Raw genomic sequence first — 22764 nt, 5'->3', positions numbered from 1 at the left:
AAAGGGAATAAATATATTTTGGATTTAATTTGGTAGAGGCTACCTAATCAAGGCAATCTGGTGTGGTGATTTTTGGTTTGAGAGTATCTTTGAGGTAATTAAGTTTAAAAGTAACCAAGAATTTACACTAAAAGTGATGCGAAGGAAGTCCCCCAAAAGTACTAAATAGCAAGTGCTTAACTTTGAAAAAAGTTAAATGAACACCATACGTAGTCATGAAACACACAAGTTTTTAGGTCTTATAATTTCTTTAGGTTTAATGCTTTTTGATCATACTAAATCATATCTGAAATTCCTAGTGCTTAAATTGGTCTAGAATAATTATCAGCTCCATAACTTTTTATGTTCTTTGTTTTCGATTTACATTTGTTTAAGAAAATACAATAGCTAGTGTAAACAACCGATTCAGTAATTAAATTACCTAGCTTAAAAGGAAACGCACCTTAATATATATTTGCTATAAACAAACACTAACCTACCATATTACTAAAAATCAAAAATATTACTAGAGAATTAAATAGTTACCCCTAAGTAGATACTTATAAGGATATTTACATGTCAAACTGGAGACAATGACCAAAATTGGTACACAGATATTATTAATATCAGTTTTAATTAAAACTGTATCGATGAAATGAAACTCCAGACAAAAAAGTTTTTGCCTTAATGCTTCTAGACAGACTTAAAAAGGCCACACAGGCTTTTCTTAATGATATACTTCAGTACCGACTTAGTGAACTTGGATGATTTCTTGAGTATGTTAGTGGTTTTACAAGGTAAAGAGAACAGAAGAACAATTTAAAGTGTGGGTATTGGGTGTCTGCAATATAAGTACATACACTAACATGGAAGTCAGTTCCGTATAGAAGTTGTTTTGTTCCTGAGGTAAGTTCATATTTGGAGATAAAGAATAATTTATGTTAATGATTTATTATGATTGTGGAATAGTGTTTTTAAGAGCGAGGAATGTCTGCAGTAATCTCTTCAATAACAGAAAAAAAGTATAGGGGAATTGTTTTATTAATTGAATTGTTTTTACCTTAAAAGGGGAAAAGGTAATAGGAAAAGTTGTGAGTGAAACAGCCTTACCTTTTTAGTCTATCTAGATTTATGTATCATCTACCACCTTATTGAACAATGCTTTGAAATTAACCACATTTATTAATCCAGCAAAAAATTTCAATCTCTAATTTTAAGAATACATAGGGCTTCGAGGAATTGTTTACTATGACCACAAATTGGAATAGGATCCTTCATATTTAGGCCTTTCTGTCCACAGTAAAGAAAACATATCTTACACCTACAATAACGTTATATACTCAATGATATAATAACTCTCTTATGGTTAATGTCTTTGGAATGAAGTAATTATTAAAGTAGTAAATCTGCTCTACAGATATCTTCCATATTACTCCAGCTATATAATAATATATTACAATTCATTTACAGTAGAGTCCCGCAAACTCGGCATAATGTGGACTGAAAGGGTGCCGAGTTTGTGAAATGCCGGGTTATCGGGAACTAGGGTTAAAATAAGAAAAAATTGTGTAAGCTCTTTAACCGCCTTTTATATTTATATTTATATTACAAGTCAGTATTAAGTCATCAGATATGCCTACAACAAATCCTTGGTACGAGTTGCGAATGATTTGACTTGAGCTGGCTTGAGTCTATGTTTAACTCGGAATCAAAAAATCCCTAATTTTCTGAGCCAGGTGATGGCCGCATTATCCAGACTGTCGGGTTATCGAGTGCCGAGTTTGCGGGACTTCACTGTAATATTACACCCAAATAATGATTGTATGAAACAAACTATAAGTACATTAGCCTATACGTTTTCGTTACAATTTTGCATCGAAAAGTTAAGATTTAAATTTTGAGACTTGTGCATAAAATTACATCTTTACTTTATATCTGAAAAAGTCTCAAATTTCTGGCAAAATGTTTTCTTGTGTTTTGCACAGATAACTCAAACAGCCAACCCTACTGTTAGTTGGTTATGTCCAAACGTGGAAAGCATGAGATGTTGCTAGTTCACACCTCCTGTTTTTACATGTCGCATACAAGATTCCTACTAAATGTTGGATTAAAATTAAAACTAATAAGTTCCCTGGAAAATATACTAAAATAGTTCTTTGACCTGAATACGTAGAGCTGTAAACTTCTTTAAAACTTAAAAATAAATAACTCATTAAATACTATTTTAAAAACACATTGAACAAGACAGTGTTTAAAACACAACATGTGTGCAGCAGAAACACAATTGATGCAAACAAACCTTCAGTGTGAGTTAATCAAATGAAACAAAAGCAATTATTCTTGTATTAAGAACATCTTCTAGAATTTGAAAGTGTTTAGGTAAGCAGTGGCAGACATTTTAAATATAGATACATTAAATAATGACTAACAAATGATTAATAAGCTGACCTCGCATACCATTATGTTTACTGTCTTAACATAACTTGCAGGAAAGGTTTATTTGCATGATCTGCACATTCAGGGTGATTGATATAAGTGTGCCAGTCGTTTTATTTGAAAGTTATAAGAGATAAAAAAAATAATTAAATTGTAACTGCCTTGGGTTTTTTATTTTTTAAATGTTGGTCAAGTTAAGCTATTAAATTTAAGAAGTTAGCTAAAAAATATTTAGCTGCCATTTTTTCAACATGGCCTTCAATTTTGATTTTTCTTATAAAAGACCCCATATTTTATGATTTTTTTTTAGAAAGTAAATGCCATTTAAAAACGTTTTTATTCTTGGCATTTGTTCTCTAAAGCTACTCATTTAGGAGTTACAGTGTGTTAAATAAAACTAAGAAAAATGACTTGCGGTGTACAGTACATTCTGCACCATGTAGCTCCTATACGAGTAAGTTTAGAGAGAAAATGCTAAAAGTAAATAAGTCTTAAAATTGCAAATGACATTTACTTCATAAAAAAAATCAGAAAATATAGGTCTTTCATAAGACAAATCAAAGTCATCGGACATATTGGAAAAATGGCAGCTAAAATTATTTTTTTCAACTTGACCAAATAAAAAAATAAAAAATCCAAGGCAGTTACATTTTAACATTTTTTGATATCCTACTTCCTACTAATATTATAAATGAGAAAGTTTGGATGTATGGATGTATGGATGTATGGATGTATGTTTGTGACAAGTGAACGCGAAAAATACTGGACGGATTGGGCTGAAATTTGGCATGATGATAGCTCACATTCCCGATTAACATATAGGCATATTCTTATTTCAAAAATCCTTTCGGGCTTCGCCCCAGTGGCTCAGGAGTTTCCCATGTTAACCTTATGATAAATGGAATTATTGAATCTTAACAGCTGTTTCAATTAAACAAGTTGGTTCTGTTCTATGATGTTCAATAGCATTAAAGTTACAAGGATTACCAACAGGGTGCAGCACTATTATTAAATTTCTTTTACATTTATGACAACAGCTAATTTGCAACCAAAAGGTGAGTGAGCGTAGCGAACGAGCTCCAACCTAAAGGTGAGTGAGCGTAGCGAACAAACTTCAACCAGGACGTGATTGAGCCATGCGAACGAGATAATCCGCGGGTTACAGCTAGTCTTATATAACTTTAGAATAAAACAGCTGGCACACTTATATCAATCACCCTGTGTATTAAAAATTATACTAACAATAAATACCATTATTAACGACAAAACTATTTCAATTGATTGCACTTAACTCCTCAGTATTATTGTCATAAGTAAATTTAAAACAATATTTCACTGGATGGAATGTTTGAAAACCAAATTCAAGGAGAGAAACCTCTATTAAAAAAATATTTATAATACTAACAATTCAAAATATTTCCCTTGCATTAAGTACAACTTTTCATCCCAAAAGTATACAAGATTTATATATCAACCTTTTGTACACAATCAAAGTTAAGTACAAGTATAATTATAGACATTTTTAGCACAAAAGCGAAACAATAAACGAAATTTAATACTTTCTCTATACAATACCGTAAGCAATGACATATAAATGAGAAATAAATTGTAATATTTGACTTTGGTAAGGTTAGCAGTTTCTGTCCTGAGCGTCTGTCTTCTTGTCGATGGCATCTGGGTCGGAGAGTGGGTCCAACTCAGCAAACAAATCCAGCCAAGGTTTGTTGGGGACCTGCAAATATCTTGTGTAAATAATTGAACTAAATGAGTAGCCTATCAAAGTAAAGAGTTTTGGTAAAAATTTATTTGGGTGTGAAACAAGCAGAGAATAAAGTTCAAGGACAACTCCATGTTTTCCACATTCAAAATGTCCAGGCCAACACTTCCTTTTCAAAAAGGAAACTGGCTTATTAGTGGTTTGAAAAGTGAACAAATAACTTTAATTACAAGGACTTTTGTAAATTAAGGTCTCCATTGAGCTCCCATCGTGGTCACGCAGGCTGGTTAAAATCTGAGACCGGTGGGTGATCTTTACTTCAACCACTACAGTTCTAGCTGGATTCCATTAGTCTCTTCATAGTTGTGATTAACAATGTAAAGTAAAATCTACTATTACAAATTTCCTGGACCCATATAAAACCACACACATAGTTCAAGGTCTCGGGAAAATTTAAGTGCGATTTGTGGCTTTTCGATTTCTGGACATTTGGTAGGTACTTAAAATCTTGCACACAGACTAGAAATGCTTAGATGTCAAAGCTCAACTGAACTTGTAACTTTAAGCTAGGGTTTGCAAGATCACGCCAGCGTGATCTGTCTGGCGTGATGTCCGTTGGCGCTAATTTTTGTCTGGCGGATGTCCGATCAAGCTCGGCGTGAGAGTGATTTGCAACCATGGCTTCAATTTAAACTTGATTACGTAAATCACGCTTGTCCATTCACGCTGTCTGCCCGGCGTGATCTTGGAAACTCTAGCTTAAGAATGCAGAATTGTTACACAAATTAATAGTCGCAAGACTAACTGCACAGCTGTAAAAGCAGCTGGTATAATATACAGTTGAACTACGACTGTTTACATTCCTTCTCTCCATTGTGAATACTGAAGAATGCAGAAAGATTGACTCCATCCCATTTTATAATGGCTCTGGTATCATGAATCAATACAATTTTATCACATAGATCACAACCTGTACCACAGAAAACATACTACTATAACCCAGAATGCCAACCGCATGGTAAAAAGCATTAGGTGTTTTGAGAGAGCTTTGCCTATCAATCCGTAGGCAGCGAGCGCATAGCAACCTACGAATTGACAGGCAAAGCTCTCTTAAAACACTTGCTTTTTACCATGCGGTTGGCATTCTGGGTTATAGTAGTATGTTGTAGTATGTTGCTGTGCCTGTACACAAATAATTGAGAATAATCTCATCATCCCTTGAAAGTGGATAGCATAATATCAACCCAAATTTAGTTTCCATTGTAGAACAAGCTTCTATAAGGATGATAAATGTATAGTATGGTAAATCTAAGATGAGACTGGTTACAAAATCTTTCTCAGAGATTGGGTAGGAATTAGGACTGTAATCAGTCTAAGCTTCAAGTCTAAGCATACTATGACTATGACTAAGTCAATGTCAAGTTTGGGAGTAAAATAAAGAGCATGTTATTTCACAGCTTCAAGTACAGTAGTTGCTTACTCAATTTTATTGTCGATAGTTTGATTGATCTAAGTCTTCTTAAACAGGCTTTTGTTTTAAAATAGGAATATAATGCATGCTTACTGTAGCGTATCTGTAGTCAGAGGTTAAAGATTCTTTACAAATACTTTCATATGAGATAAATGTGTGATTACATTTCAAAAATCTTCCTGTGATCTTGAATCTGACTACTGAACTATCAAAAAGCAAAGATCTTATATGATATTTACTTCAGTGTATATATAGTAAAGGTTTTACTATGTCTAGAAAATAGATATTATTGCATATCATTATTAGCTTACTTGATCCAGACTCCTGATAGGCATCTTAGGTTGGTTATTGTTAGACAAACTTGACATGAGAAGAGGCTGGTTTGATGGAGCTGTAAAAACAACAATCTTGTAAGTAGCCCTAACAAAATAAATACATTATTATTTAAGTTAAAACCTTATATTTAATCAAACAAGCTTTACTGCGGCTTCACCATTAATGGGTTGGCGTTGATATGTTTTAGGATAGCCTAAACTTATTTACCAACAAAACTGCCTCTATTATTCTTTTAATATAATACACATTTTAAAATAATTTAGTAATTTCAGTATCCTACATCAATGGAGCTGACAACTCTTCCAAAAACGAGTGGTGTAAAAGGATGGTTTGTTATTTTTGATCCACAAGAAACAGTTTTTAAATTTTCAGAGTTCATTCCCTTCAGCTGGAGATAGATGTACATATGCAGAAAAGATAATCGTCATGATATGCTTCAAAGACAGTGGCGGTTCCAAGGGGGGGGGGGCTATAGGGGCTAAATCCTATAGCCCCTATAGGAGGTTTTTGGACACAGTTCTAGACATTAAAAAGGCTTTAAAAAGTCCCCAAACGGCTTTAGCTAATGTTCCAGGGGAGGACATTCAGACCCTCTCCAGGTATGTTGGTGTGTAAACACCCCTGTTAGCCATACCCCCTTTACAAGGTCCTACAATCACCACTGCTTAAAGCACACAAGATGTGACCACCACACAAAGCTAACAACAATAAACAAACTTTGATCAATTATTTCCAGTATTTGTCTTTGTTGTATTGTAGGTTTTATTGAATACTTATTGAAAAAATACAAATGGATACTTGAGGATATCACAAAATGTGTTGTTGAAGTCATCTGAAGGAAACTGTTTGATGGATACAATTTTATTTACATCCAAAGGCATTATGGTGCTGTAATATCTCCAGTACATAAGAGCTTCCACAAATTTTTAGCGTATTAAGTCTACATTAAAAGTGTTTTCATCACAGTTTTTGTCATTGACTTACCCTTTTTAGTTTTTACTAACATTCTGGTTCTCTCAACTGATGAATAACCATCTCGTTATTAGCAAACTCACTTCTCACAGCTATGGGTGGTGCGAGAGAGTTACAAATATAGTGCATAGCTGAACCAGCAATATGTTATGGTTTTGAAGTGGCTTTAAAAATCTTAATTGGCTAACACTGGGGCCAGCTCAACAATTGACAGGCCAAGAAAAACGTGCTGGAGCCTACCAGTTGACCCCACAGGTTTAACAACCTTCCTGGTCTTTACCATTTATGATATAAACAGCTTGTGCTTGTGCAAGTGACCCAAAGCTAGACAGGCTTTTTTTGTGACTAGAAAATTCCTGTGACATTAACAAAAAAAAACTACATGTCATTTAGCCATGGTGGCATAGGTCGGCAAAAACACTTTTAGAGTACAAGGCTTTACAGTCAACGTTATCTAGCTGTTACCTGGGGGAGGAAACTGAGATGAAAATGAAGATTCAGTCGACAGTTGGGCTAACAGTTGACTCGGCAAAAGCTGGTTGTCAGGGAGAGCGTCTGTTAGAAGATCCGCCAAGAGCACTCCCTCTCCATTTTCACTTGATTCTGATTTTCTTACTTCTTTACTTCCTTCGACTTCTTCTACTTTCCTCACCACTGTGTCCGCCTCAGACTCGTCTAACGATAGTAATCTACAAAATACCAATGTTGTACACAATTTGTATTTATCTAATCTGAAATTCAATTTAAAGGATATACCACCACTTTATTATTTCCTAGACTTTTACCATTTGTAGTTAATAGCTATCATAATTAAGTCTTTTCTTTTTTTACATTGGCATTATAAGGTAATGTCTATTTTTAGCATTTATCACTCTTTATTGTCCCAAACAAATCCTTACCTTCGGTCCATCAGTTAACTAAATCTATGTTCACATCTATAGGCCAGCAGTTACCATACATTAAAAAAATATGTTACAAGCCACTGTAATTTAGTTATAAACTTTTATATTTGATTTGAGTGAGATTATAAGTAACTTAAGAACAAACATGTGATTGGAGACATTTCAGGAGAACCTAAACAGTTCCGATTTCATCACTAGATGACATAAAAATAAATGGTACATAACCATTATCAAATCCATAATATTGCTACCTTAATTATCAATTTAAAACCACACAGCTTTATATTTGTGATTTATTTCAACAAACACACTGTCAACAGTAATTACTAACTGTTATGAAGAAAGTAACAAGTAAAGCATAATACATACGTGTCGTCATTTTCATCTGTCTCTATCTTTGCTGGTTTCTCTTCCTCTACTAGTTCTTTAACGTCTGAAAATTTGTACTGTGGATGACCTGAAAAAGATTAATACAATTAGCGTATTTGTCAAAGGTGTTGATAATGGCAAATGAAGTCAAAATAACAACAGCTACTACAAATCATTGGCAGGGAAAATCGTTCAATAAAAGTGTAGGGAACAAGGAACTACCCCTAATATTTACAAATACTAATGCTAAACCGGTTTAGACCCATGCCCTTTTGTAGTGCATATAATATCTATATATTTAAAAATAGGCCTATTTTTTCTTTTCTGAGTCGGTTTACCTCTTCAATCCAACCGATTTTCTTAATTTTGGCCTTAAATTAAAGGTACCGTATGCTGCACACACAGATTTGCCATCAAGCATCGGCATTCATCTATCTGATGTATATTTTGAGTAATGCACAAAAGCAACTTCCTCCCTGTACATTTTTTATGGGAGTTAAATTTGGGTTTTTCTTTTCCCAGTTTGTTTGGCTCTTCTACTCAACCAATTTTCATAACTTTAGTCTTAAATTAAACGTATCCATCCACAGATTTGCCATCATAATCATCATTCATTTATCTACTGTATTACTCAACCAAATACTCTAAAAAATAAAGGCTTTTATTTGAGATATTAATAATTTGAATCAGTTAAGTCAAAGATAATTTATTACTCAATAAAAAATCATATTTCAACAATGTGGAGCAGCACAGAGTCCTCTAGTGATTATTGAATTTGTGTAGAGAACGTGTAATAAAATTAAAATTGTAATTAATATCAATGTTAGTCCCTGTAGATAAACTAAACTCAACACACAATTACTATAAAATTTTCAACCCTTTATGCCCTGGCTGATAAATCAGCCATCATGAGTAATATATCAAAACTTCAATTACAACTATTTAAGAGAGCATAACCCTAAAACAGATGAAAATTGTATCTGACATGTCCTCCAACCTGGCAGGATAGCATGGAACTGCTAAGTTAAAGTGTTGGGCTTACCAGTAGGCATTTCAAGTGCACTACAGTAGCTTTTAGGTCAAGAAAAACCTTAAACCATACACCAACATCATGTTTGCTGTTTTTGTCTGTGTTTGATGTTAGCTGTAGTTTTGTTCATTAGGTAAGGGACAAACTAATCATAGGTTTAATTGAATCAATAAACTACAGAGACTTGACTCACTAGGGAATGTAGTACTGATATTGTTAAACATTGTCACACATTTGGTAGCAAAGGTCTTGAGAGTGTTCTCGTACTGGATGAGTTCTCGTGAGAACATGTTACATCTCGCTGCTGCCAGTAGGTCTACCTGTAACATCAACATTATTATGTGGAGGGAAATTCCTTAACTGATAAATTAATAGATCCCAACAGCTTGAGATGGGCTATGAACCAGGTCACATCTTCACTTAGGCCTAGCTGAAAGCCTTTGATGGCAACAATTTATCCCAGGCCTACACTATAACTATAGTTCGGCCGCTTAGAAAACGACCTGCGCGCTAATGCTAAACCAATGCTGGAGGAGGTCGCTTTCTAAGCGGCTGAACTATAGTAGTCCAGTTCAGGTTAACCATGAAATTGAGCATTAAAACCAAAATTGTGTACAATAAAGCACAGTGTCAGTAAAGGCAAACACGTCACCTAATTCCACACTTTAAAAATTTAATTAATATTTTAATACTTTACTTTGAAATGGCGACCATACGAATGTAGGTATTTTAAGCCAAGTATGAATGGAGATGAGTGTAGAATGAGTGGCGCGATCTTGTAGTCTTATTAGTGACTTCAAATCATTTTATTGATAAAAGCCGGGTTTTCCTAGGCGTGGAAGTGGAGAGCGGAGAGAGGAACGCGGAGAGCGGACTCAACTTGTCTTAGGTAATTTAATGTTACTGTTTTCATATAAAGGGGGGCTTAGCCCCCCCCCCCCTTTAGCCGCCACTGGTAGTACAAGAAGTATATCTTGATTACGCTCAATTTAAAGCAATACACATTAGTTAGTTGATTTTCAATATTTAGGCTACATATTGTCATTTTACTAACCAAATTTGTAGAGTTTAAAATAAAATACCTTTTGTAAGCAGTCAAGTTTTTGTCGCTCAAACTCTGCTCGACTTTGTTTCACATGATCTTGAACCTGGGTAACATAACATATTATTTTGTTAACATCATAAAAGCTAAATAAAATTACATAAATCAGTAGGCTACATAAAGTTATATTGTCTGTTTACCTGTCTAAAAACTCTGAAATGAAGTGCAATGCAAAGCTGACGCTCTCCTGTTGGTTGGAACTGAATACATCTGTGGTAAAAGCAATGGTCAATATTTGCAACCCAGTTTTGTCTCAACATTTTGGAACCAAAAGATTATGCTACTCACAACAGTCCAGAGGTTGGTCTCATTCAATGTGTATAGATCATAAAGTAATCTCTGCATAAGAGAAGTCAAAATTAAATGCAGGAACTAAAACTTTCATTTTTAGATTCAACCGGTTCAATTTCCGGAAAAAAAGAAGAAAAAAAAGAAAAAAACTGATGAGTTTTTCACCTTCCTGTGCTTGTCCATGAGACTGAGGTTTTCGGGATCAAGTTGTTTGGAGACATCCTTCATCCAGTTAAGGACAGCTCGGTACTTGGTCCTTGTCTTCTCCATCTCCTGGATTGTATGGAACGTGTCTGCAATGGCATGGGCTTGGAACGACTCCACTTTCTACATGAAAAAAATACTTTGGTTATACTACCGTAAGCAAAAGCAAAAATATTTATAAAATTGAATTAGTTAAATGAGTACACACCTATAACACTTACTTAAATGAATGAATATATGGATATAGTTGCAGCTGACGAATTCCAGACCAGACACTACTCTCTTTTTTATGGCTACAACAATTTTACAACTTAATGAGCACACTTGATAATAATTTTTATACTTTACTGTAGTTTTTTTAATTTTAATTTTAGGAAAGACGTTATATTTTAGAATCCCAATCTTTGATGCGAGAAAAGTAGGTTACTTAGAAAGGTTTAGCCTACACCTCTTGCTTTTTTTTAACTATTTGTGCATCTCAAATCTTCAGAAAATAACACAGGCATAAATAATAGCAAAAACTAAATCTCGACCTACACACAAAAATATTTATTACACCAAATTACCTTTTGCAAAGCTCTCAGAGGGTCCTGGAAGGCAAGTCGTTGTTGTCCGGTTGTTGAGAGGGTTTTCCCAACAACAGCCATCATTTTTCCAGCTTCTGTTTTGTCATCAAGTTTTGCTGATTCTTTTAAAAACCGACCCATCGAGTTTTCTTCATAGGCTAAGGCTGAAAAAATACAATATGTGAAGTTCACAAATTACATGGGGTATGTACCTTCAAACCTGCACACTAAGAAAATTCCCATTTACTTAAGTATCAGGACTAAAATATTCCCTTAAATTTTAAGATTTATTTTCTATTTAAAGTAGAGGACCCATGCTTCTCCGCAGCGGTAAAATACAGTAAATATAATATCCGAGAAATATTCAAATTTATGTTTTTTCTTGAGCAATACAGTATCTTGAGCCATAGATAAAACATACTCCCTTAGTAGATTTCTCATCCTTATGGAACAGCTGAAGACAATTTTATTGTTAGTTCTGTACGATTTATGTAGAGGTCGTGTTTTGTTTACAATTTGTTTCCCGTTATTACAGCCATTCAAAACCTCGTTTAACCAAATAATACGATCTAATCATAAACAATAACTTGTCCCCTAGTTATATAACCAAACAGTAAAGCACAAATCAAGAAATTAATCCTAAAATAATAGAAACAAAGTTTCATCGACACTAGCGCCCAGTGTCACGTACATGAACTAGACAAGAAAAACGTGCTTCAAAATTTACAATGGGATGAGAAGTCTACTTGTGTTGGTTAGTCTATGGTTAGTCTATGGTTGGTCTAGCTTAACTGATTCAAACTATAAATAGCTCAATTTAAAGCCAATTATTTACTAATTATTTTGAGTCTAAAACATATGGAAAAACATTAAAAATAGGCTACTGGAGCTATTGATTTTTATCATAGAAAACCCTTATGAAAAATAATTTTTATGTTGGTTGTTCACCTTGCGTTTGCTTGAAAATCGTCCAATTTGAATAACTAATAGCTTAAACGAAATCCGGTATTTCACTGAAGTTTCTTAGACTAAAATAATATAGGATTATATAATTATAACTGGTGAAATACATATTAAGTTGAAGTAATAATTGTGCGTTATAAATAAATCAAATTATGTGATATGGTCGAGTAATACAGTAGGTGAATATTTGCCAATACTTGATATGAAAACTTGGCGTGCATGCCTTCAATTTGAGACCTTAATGACCAATGTTTTTAATGGGGTAAAAGAGCCAAACAAACTCGAAAAACAGAAACCAAATTTAACTCCCATAAGAAATACATGGGGAGCAAATTTCGTTTACGTATACACCGAGTGGGATTATAGTTATATATATGCCGATACTTGATGGCAAATCTGTGCGTGCATAGCTTCAATTTGAGACCTCAATCATGAAAATCAGTCGGGTAGAAGAGCCAAATGAACTCGGCAAAGAGAAACCAAATTTGTTTAATATATAAGATAACATTAATTCTGATATCCACATAACAGGAAACATCAGGCTTGTTGTCATTTGGGTTATGTCAACTGCCCTCACCACCCTTGTGTAAACACTGAAATACATTCTTACTTATTTCTGTAACTTTAAGCTTTTTATAGATTGGTATTTTGACTTTGGTAAAGTTAATTAGTATGGCAGAAAAAAATTAAAGTACAGTACATGAGCATTTTCAGGACAGCTTGAGTTGCTGTCCATTTTAGATAGGTTCATGTTGACAGCCACTGAACCGCTTTTTTTCAATAAGTGGATGAATGGTTTAAATCAACACACAACAATTTAAACCATTCATTCACTTTTTAAATAGGTGGCTATGGAAGTTCCATTCTGTACTGTGAACATGCAATGGTGCAGTGTAGACTACTAACATTCAAATAAAGTCCTTAGAACAATATTTTGCCTAGTGAACAAAATCTATTGTAACTAGTTCACAGTGTTGGGGAAGCTACTTTTAAAATGTAGCTAGCTACAACTACTGCTACATTTCCTAAAAAGTAGCTTAGCTACAGCTACAGCTACAGTTCCGAAAAAGTAGCTAGCTACAACTACAGCTACAATGAAATGTAGCTACAGCTACAATTTTAGCTACTTTTCCAAAGACGTTACTTTTTATTCCACGCACATTAGGTAAATGTAAAATTAATTTCAACTTCCCATTTTTATTGAACAAACATTTAAACAAAAAATGTCACATTAACTAACATTACTTGGAAAACAAATTATTCCTAGAGTGTATTTAATTTGTTGGCATTATAAACCGAACATTACAACAACAGAAACAAATAGTTGGGTGTACCATCATATTAAGTACCTACTTATTTTTAAATAACTTATTGCATTATTTTTAAGCAACTTATGTAAATTTCATTAAGTTCAAAGGACACACAACCAAACTATATTTTAAAAGCTCATTTTATTATTTCTTAAATATAGATTCATTTATAGATGTCTTATATCAACAATTAAGACCAATAAAACTGTAAAACGATCATTTAAAAATATTTTTTTGTTACAAAGCCTAGCCTACTGAAATTGGAGTTTATTGCCTTTCTTTTCTTTTAATGTTAAAAACGACATTGCTATAACTTTTAAACATAGTGATAAGTTACTTGTTCTATGAATAACACTTTTCAATGTCAAGAAATCGTCCTTTATTGTCATTATGCATAGGGCAAATTGTGCTTCAACCTAGTTGGTACAGAAAACAGTATTCAGCAACTCATACTGAAATCGGCTTTTAATTTAAACATGTTGAAATTTGTAAAGTAACAAATTTGAAAATAACATGTAGGCCCACTTGGCTATGTAACAAGTTGGCTATAGTAGGCTTGTTCTTGCAAGGACTAAACAGATATATTCATAATAATTGAACTTGGAACTTGGCATTCTTCTTAAACCATAGCATAGCCTAGGACTAGTCCTATACAAGAGCTGTTAGCAGGAGCAAACTATGCTAGTTTTTCAATGTAAGTTTCATGTTATATGGGGATTTTTTCGTTACAATTATCATGTAGTCTAGGCATATCTTAAATCTCAAGTAATTTCCTCTCTGTTAATTTAGTAAACCTTTGAACAATCTTCGTAATCTAACCAAGGAAGGGCTTGTGATGATGAACCAATATCAACAGCTGAAGCAAAGGTTGATAGACCAGCTTTCTCATTATTTTAAGGTTTAGTGTTGGTTTTTGGTTTCCATTAAAACCCAAGTTGAAACACTATCGATGTAATAAAGAAACTAAATTGACTAGGCCTACTAATTTCCCTGTCAATCACTTGCAAGCATTCAATAGATTCTCTTGTCACCGGTAACGTTTAAACGTCGTCTGCATCTAGTGATTTTATTTTATCTGACAGTAATCATAGAGTAGTAAATTAGGGAAATGAGAGCCAAAAATGTGGATAACACTCATTTAATGGCCTCCATGTCCACACAACGTTGTAATAGGGAATGAAACGGCTGCAACCAGCTGTATGAAGCCAAGAAAGTAGGCCTAATTTTTTTTTGAAAATCTCAGTTTGAAAGAGGTTGTTTCACGTAAGGTTGAGGTTATGATAAAAATCACTATCTCAAACAATGTTAATGTAGCGAGAAAAGTAGCTAAAATTCCGCTACAACTACTTTAAAAATGTAACTAGCTACAACTAAAGCTACAAAATCTTAAAAGTAGCGTAGCTACAGCTAACGCTACAAAAAAAGTAGCGCGCTACTGTAGCGTCGCTACTTGTAGCGCGCTACTTCCCAACACTGCTAGTTCAACAGATTTACTTACAGTTGCTCTTTTTCTGGTATTCATCCAGTATCTTGAGCAGCTGAGCACAGCTGAGTTGGATGCTGAGAAACAACTCCAGTTTGGCGTCCAGTTCAGCATCGCTGGCCACAATGCAGTCATCTTCCTTCTTGCCCAGCTTACGCGACACAGTCTGCTTCGTGACCCAGAAGTGATATTGCATCTTGCTTACAGTGGAGTTCTGTCTGTGAGAATGATGATCCGCCCATCTCCCCAAGGGATCTCCATGTGCCGCTGATCTGTAACACAGCATAAAAACTGTATTGTCTTTGATGAACACATAGGCCTAGTCAAAAAATGGTAGAGCGGAGTTGAAAGTGTTTATCTTTTAATCATGAAATTGCTCCAAGAGGGGAGTTGGCAAGATCTTAGCCTAGCCTTCGGCATAGATTAAAAGAAGTAGACATTAAAAGAAGAATAGCGTGAGTGAAGTGCTCGTGCACTGTATGTACGTTGCAGGTGCGAGGCGAGGGAATCTCTCCCAGCCGGCTGAGTTGGCCGGTCGACCGACTGAGTTGCACGACATGGCAACCGCGCTTAGTCGGTTTCGAGACTAGCGCCGCCTAGGATCTAGTCGGTTTTTCGGCCAAAAATTGTTAACACATATTAGCATTGCGTGGGGTATCTGTGTCTATACTCCTTTTATCTATGCCTTGTGGTTAGCCTCTTGGACAGAGAGGGTACGAGAGGGACAGGTTTGATTCCCATAGCATCAACAAAGTTTTAGGCCGGTGCCACACTATCCCGTTTAGCAGGATACATTTTTACCGCATTGCCATTGCCATGACACACCTTCCTGCTCTACCGCAACATACTTCGAGTGAAGAGGGCGAGCATCTCATGCACTGTTTATAGCCACAACAGTAGGGACAAACGCGCCGAAAAACGGGATGGTGTGACTGCTCTCATGTGACTGCTCTCATTTAACTGCATGTTTCGCCGTTTTTCCCGTCGTCCGGTCATCCCATAACACTGCAGCAGCATGCGGTGGATCCCGTCGAAGCACCGCAACCGCAAAAATGTGACCGCACCCATTAAAACCCATGAATTTGAATCATACCACCTGCCAAACGTGTCCCGTTAGACCGGACCGGCAAAACAGGATAGTGTGGCACCGGCCTTAGGGGTTTGGTCTGTTTTCCATTATCTTAATAATAGTGTTTGTGATTTTTTCATACAAAATGGCTTGGTGTAGACTCTAACAAAAAAGAGGGTTTGCTAACTAGAGAACTTGTTGGAAACCCCTAAATATTCAAATATTAAATCCAATGTATCAGGAAGAGTGTGAGTTGTAAACCTGTAAAAATTGAGTAGAGATGTGAAGAATTAAAATAGGTAGGTACCTAGTAGTAACCATTTATTTTACAAAAAAGAAGAAGTAATTGAGACAAGGATACTGAATGGAAATGTATGCTATTAAATAGGGGTTGGCCAAGGGGTGGAGATGGAGATGGATATGAGGAAGATTGGAGTAGATGGAGAAATTATAGTAGGGAAAATGCAAGAAGGGCCTACACCAAGCATATGAATAGTACCTATGTAGAATAAGTAGGCTATTAAGTTTAGTTTGTGAGCAAATCATAAAAATTATCTTTTTTTACTCAAAATATATGGATAATAAGAAGAATGTATTTAATTTTGATCTAGACATAAAACCCAGGTGAAAAACATCTGTTGGAAAATATGACCTTGACGACATATTGTGTTAACAGTTAACAGATGTTTTAACTTGCTTTTCACTTACACACAAGATACAACGCTGAAATACAAGCAGCACTGACTAAGTTAATCTTCGAAGAAAGTGCTTTACAAATAAAACACGTTTGATTGATATTGTGTTCAAATCATGGTAGTTGGGTGTTTACCACTGGGTCAGTAAGCATAAGCTTAGGCCTATTAATTTTTTGAATACAATCACTATTTTTATTTTTACATTTTATAAAATACTAGCAGAGTACCCGTCCTTCGTACGGGGTTGGCATATAAGTATCAAATGCTTATAGCAGTTATGAGTGAGGACATGGTTTAAGAAATTTCGGTTCTTTTTGAAGTTCGTTCGCTACGCTCACTCACCTTTAGGTTGGAGCTCGTTCGCTGCGCTCACTTTCCTTCAGGTTAGCTCGTTCGCTACGCTCACTCACCTTTTGGTTGCAAATTAGCTGTTGTCATAAATGTAAAAGAAATAATGCTAGTGCTGCACCCTGTTGGTAATCCTTGTAACTTTAATGCTATTGAAAATCATAGAACAGAACCAACTTGTTTAATTGAAACAGCTGTTAAGATTCATTAATTCCATTTCTCATAAGGTTAACATGGGAACCTTTGCTCCAGAGCCACTGGGGCGGAGCCCGGAAGGATTTTTGGGATAAAAATATGCCTATATGTTAATCGGGAATATGAGCTATCATCATGCCGAATTTCAGCCCGATCCGACCAGTAGTTTTCGCGTTTACTTTTCCCATACACACAGACACCACCTCTTTTTTATAATAGTACTAGCAGAGTACCCGTCCTTCGTACGGGGTTGGCATATAAGTATCAAATGCTTATAGCAGTTATGAGTGAGGACATGGTTTAAGAAATTTCGGTTCTTTTTGATGTTCGTTCGCTATGCTCACTCACCTTTAGGTTGGAGCTCGTTCGCTGCGCTCACTTTCCTTCAGGTTAGCTCGTTCGCTACGCTCACTTGCCTTCAGGTTAGCTCGTTCACTACGCTCACTCGCCTCCAGGTTGAAGTTCGTTCGCTACGCTCACTCACCTTTTGCTGTTGTCATAAATGTAAAAGAAATAATAGTGCTAGTGCTGCACCCTGTTGGTAATCCTTGTAACTTTAATGCTATTGAACATCACAGAACAGAACCAACTTGTTTAATTGAAACAGCTGTTGAGATTCAATAATTTCATTTCTCATAAGGTTAACATGGGAAACTCCAGAGTCACTGGGGCGGAGCCCGTAAGGATTTTTGGGATAAAAATATGCCTATATGTTAATCGGGAATGTGAGCTATCATCATGCCAAATTTCAGCCCGATCCGACCAGTAGTTTTCGCGTTTACTTTTCCCATACACACACACAGACACCACCTCTTTTTTATAATAGTATAGATAGATTTTTAAATTTATTTTTATAACCCTATTTTACTGTGATTAAGATTAATTATAAACGACTAGAAAAACTTGACTGTTTGTACAACTTATTAGTTTAATCTGAGTATATAAGTTACACATGTTAGTGTGACAGTTGAGACTAAGTAGCCTAGTATAACACCAGGCAATTTATTTGTCTATTGTCTATTGATTAGCCTCATTGACCCTATAATTCAATTTCAAATAGTTATATCATTTTCAACAGGGATCTCTCAGGTTTGCAATTTGGTAGACCAGTAGGCCTAGTTTACGTTAAAACATGTTTTTAAATACCACATTTGCTACAGAATTCATAGAATATTAGTAAGCTGTTTCCCAAAATAATGGGATTGGCATATTCGCTGATGTTTGGCCTTCTTATTCATGAGTGGTAATAGCTAATACGCTGGAAGGATGATAGCAAGAACATGATAACAAGACTGGGACAGTGGCGTCGTCCTGTAATCCAGCAACTTGCGAGGTCAAGAATTGTGGATATTTAAAAGCATGCACTGTGGATGCGATACTCCCTGGTGTGGATTAACATCCGCACGAGTGAGTAGTACGACTATCCGCAGTACTATCCTGATAATTAGACCAATTTGTATACTCCAAGGCAAAAGCGTGGTTCGGAATCCACTATAAAAACTGTAGGTCCCTTAGTTGCCATTACCTGTATGGGCTATTAATTAACAGCTGTGTCTAAGGAATATGCCGGCCTTAGTCACTAACAAGACTACAAGATCGTGCCACTCATCCTACACTTCATACTTGGCTTAAAATACCTACTTTGTATGGTCGCCATTACATTGAAAAGTATAAAGTATAAAATATTCTAATATATATGATCCTAGTACAAATATTAAGAAACTCTAATATGAAGCTCCAAAAGCTTTGTAACTTGTTTTACCATGGAAATAAAATAACATAGACCTAGTCTCTTCTTAGTTCTTAGAGTAAGGGAAGGGGCTAATGTACACAAAAGTAACGAACTTTTCATTAACAAAGAAAATACATGATTGGTTTTGCAATTGTTATAGTCGTAATGAATTAAACTGTAAGAAAGTCTAAGCTAAAATCACAAGGTCTTGCAACAATAATATTTAACTCTTTACCTCGATCGTGGACCGTTCATTCCTAGTTGAGGTATTTACTGTCGTCAGCTTCAATATCAAAACTATTCATTCAAACCAGATTGAACTTATTACACCCATTAAAATTATATCATGTTATTTCAATATAACAAATCGAAATATATTTCTGGACAGTAGTAAAAGGTTTAAAGATGAACTACTCAGAGCCTACAGCCAAATTAGGAAATTAAATTGACACCAGACAGACACCATGAATCTTGGTGCGATTTCGATTTGACACTTCACTTGACAGCTCCATTTTTGGCTCCGCGCATGCTCCAAAATTTTTGGCCTTACAGCCGTTTTATGTTGCAGACGAGAAGCAAAAATACAACATTACAGTACTTGTAAAATTAAGTAATTGATTATATAGGACATTATTTGAGTTTGACGTTGTTGATTTATACCGATTTTTTATTTGCAATCAAAAATATAAATTTAGCCATAAGTTAGAGTTATCTGATAAAAATCAGCTGGATTTAAGGATTTTAAGATATAAACTGAACAGCTCTTCGCCTAAAATTATTGCTACATTCTTATACAACACCATGATAAAGTCTTGCAAAACCATGTGTTAATATAAATTGTCCGAATTTGTTAGTATTGATTAATGGTTTTTAATAGCTACAAGCTAGTGTGTTGAGTGGTTTATTGTGGTTTATTGGAATCATGACTACTGTTAACGAATTAGACTACAAAGGTCAAACTGTTCCTGTCTATTGTTGTAGGGTATTGACGTTGAAAATAGAGTGTGAGTTGAAATTTAGCTGGTCATTTAAATGGTTTTTATTGTGGCTGTCTTGGAAGCTTTTGTAGATTTCAAACTGTTCTAAAGAATCCAATTCATTTCCTTTGTTAAAAATGCGAATCATTTCCAGGTTATTTGTCAATTGTATCTATGGTGTAATTTTTATCCAATAATTTAATGTTTAATGTTAAATTTAATGTTGGGCAAAGGTGGATTTTTGTGTGTCTGCTCTGGGGTAGGGGCGATGTTCTTTGTACCGTTGGGTAAAGGTCCTGTCTGTTTGTCCAATATTATAAAGATCCGGACAATCCATACATTTAAATTTATAGACTCCAGACTTGTTTTCAACAACATTTTTACATGTTAACGCTTTTTGTGTTTTATTGGTAGTTGGCTCTAAAGGTTAATTAAAGTCCATGTTTCTTGAGTCCATTTGAGTTTAGTGGCTGTATTCTGCCAAAGGTGGCCGTGATTCTGTACAGGACACACCGCTGCAGCTTCTGTTGGTAGCAAAAAGCCGTATGTTTACACCATGCAGCAACAGTGTCGGATTTTGGTTACTTGAGGCCCTAGGTCAAATTACTTGAGCGGCCCTCCTCCTGTGGTGGAAATTCCTTAATTGCGATCGCGGAAGTAATCGCAAATATCTCCTATGCATCAAGGGGACATTATTATCGACACCCGTGATCGTGGATGAAATCGTGAACATCCCTCCTAAACCAAGTCAAAGCCATCAGTAGGTATCCATGACCGCGGAAAAATCGTAAAAATCCCCCACGGGCTGCAACAAAGGGACATCATCCTACACACTCGCGACCGTGGCGAAATCATATTCCGTGAGCTGTGAACTTGATGACACCAACACCGTCCCCCGCGACCGCAGTAAAACCCCCCCGCGAATCAGCAATCACGGGGACATCATCATCGACACTCGTGATAGCGGCAAATTCTTGAACGTATCCCGCGGGCTTCGATCATGAGGATACATCACCGTCACCCGCAGCCACGGCTAAATCAAGAACATCTCCCACGGGCCGCAATCACGGGGACATCATCAATGTCAACTCGCAACAGCAGCTAATTCTTGAACGTCTCCCGCGGGCTTCCATCATGAGGACACATCACTGTCACCCGCGGCCGCGACTAAATCGTGAATGTCTTTCGCGGGCTACAATCACGGGGACATCATCACCGGCACCGGAAGGTATGGGGGTTTAGTGAGTGGGAGAAAATTTCGCGCCGTTCCGGCCAAACCTCGCATGCGGGGTTGGTTCGGCAGATTGGCCACAACCTAAACCCCAACTCTCACTTTTTTAGCTGCGGAGAGCTACCTGCTGCCACTGGATGTTGGTCCACCTACAGAACCAAGTGAGGGGGGCCCTAGACTAAGGTGTAATGCGATCCATGCCAAGAGGCTTGTGGCACTGGGGGACTAATATTAAGTGTCTTAACGGAGCCTTCTGGGAACCAGGGTAACCCAGTCGTACGCACCCCTTACCTCTCTAATCGGGTCACTTGGGAGGTGGACTTAGATACCCGGTTTTCGTGAGAACAATGTAGACAATCTGACCCAAATGGAGAAGGAAGGTCTACTGAAATCTGACAATGACGAAAAGCTCGCAGAAACCGGAAAGGAACGAAAAACGACTTTCCAAGGGCGAGTTGCAAAGATGGAGGATAGTGGATGCTTTAGCCAAAAGCGAAAAGGTGCTATCCAGAAGTGAAAGGAGGCTGGTGTGGGCTGCCAAGCACCCTAACTCTGCTCCCTGCAAAGCCAGTTCCTCCGGGAACTAGGATGCTGGGAAAAAGCAGGGCAAGGGTGGTACCCCCAAAGCTGACTCTAATGAAGCCTCCAGGAAGAAAGGTGGAGGCTGTGCTAACGCAGCCACAAAGGATTGGCTGGTCAAGCAAGTTCAGGAGCTGAGTCCTTTCAGGGAAATCTCGCTACGGCTTGACCCAGCCAGAGACCTTGTGAAAGCTGTGAAGGTATATTTATGTGCCCAGCCCTACAAGGTCTGCGTGAGGTCCCTTGGCCTATTGATGGGAGATCAAAGGGAAGAACAGGTTACCATAGTCAAAAGGCTCTCACAGTTCACCAGGGACCTGGGATTTGACGGAGAATGAGGACCTGTGAACGAGGGTGCACAATAAGCTGTTTTAGCTGCGATGCAATCCCATGGTGACTTGTAAGCCTGGCCCTCTGTAAAAGAAATCACCGGCACCCGCGGCCATGGCAAAATCATGAACATCTCCCGATAAGCAGACACAGCTCATAATATCTACCCTAAAATATAACAGCCGATTAAGTCAACTTCAGCGCACTCAAATTTCACCGATAAGCAACGCACATAAACCAAATCTTAAGCATTCAAAATATAAAGGATACTTTCAGTATTAAAAATCAAAGTCTTAGTTTTATATGGTTTTATCCGTGACTTTGAGTAAAGCATTTTTAATCCATGGCTACACGCAAGCTTTATTCTGAGGTCTGTCTCGAGCTTCATATCGTGGAAAAACTTTCGATACGTGTTTTCTCTTCACTGCCGCCAAGCCAAAGCCAAAGCCAATCTTGTAGTTGTCCTCTTTTCCGTCT

The 22764-nt window shown here is 36.4% G+C and overlaps 1 protein-coding gene across 1 annotated transcript; it reads right to left on the bottom strand.

The window, feature by feature from the left end:
- LOC129003804 (islet cell autoantigen 1-like protein) lies at positions 1 to 19656 on the bottom strand. The gene is made up of 10 exons (XM_054432112.1): positions 19406 to 19656; positions 15147 to 15403; positions 11376 to 11539; positions 10771 to 10932; positions 10295 to 10360; positions 9406 to 9532; positions 8183 to 8270; positions 7377 to 7600; positions 5915 to 5994; positions 1 to 4147 (listed from the first exon to the last, which is right to left on the bottom strand). The coding sequence occupies exons 1-10, from the start codon at positions 19423 to 19425 to the stop codon at positions 4046 to 4048; spliced, it is 1290 nt and encodes a 429-aa protein (XP_054288087.1). The 5' UTR covers positions 19426 to 19656; the 3' UTR covers positions 1 to 4045.
- Between the last annotated feature and the right edge of the window lie 3108 nt (positions 19657 to 22764).

The sequence above is a fragment of the Macrosteles quadrilineatus genome, unplaced genomic scaffold (assembly GCF_028750875.1).
Source record: "Macrosteles quadrilineatus isolate MER2022 unplaced genomic scaffold, UCM_ALF_1.0 Scaffold_9__3_contigs__length_116548681, whole genome shotgun sequence".
NCBI lineage: Eukaryota > Metazoa > Arthropoda > Insecta > Hemiptera > Cicadellidae > Macrosteles > Macrosteles quadrilineatus.
This window is presented reverse-complemented; position numbering and strand designations above follow the sequence as displayed.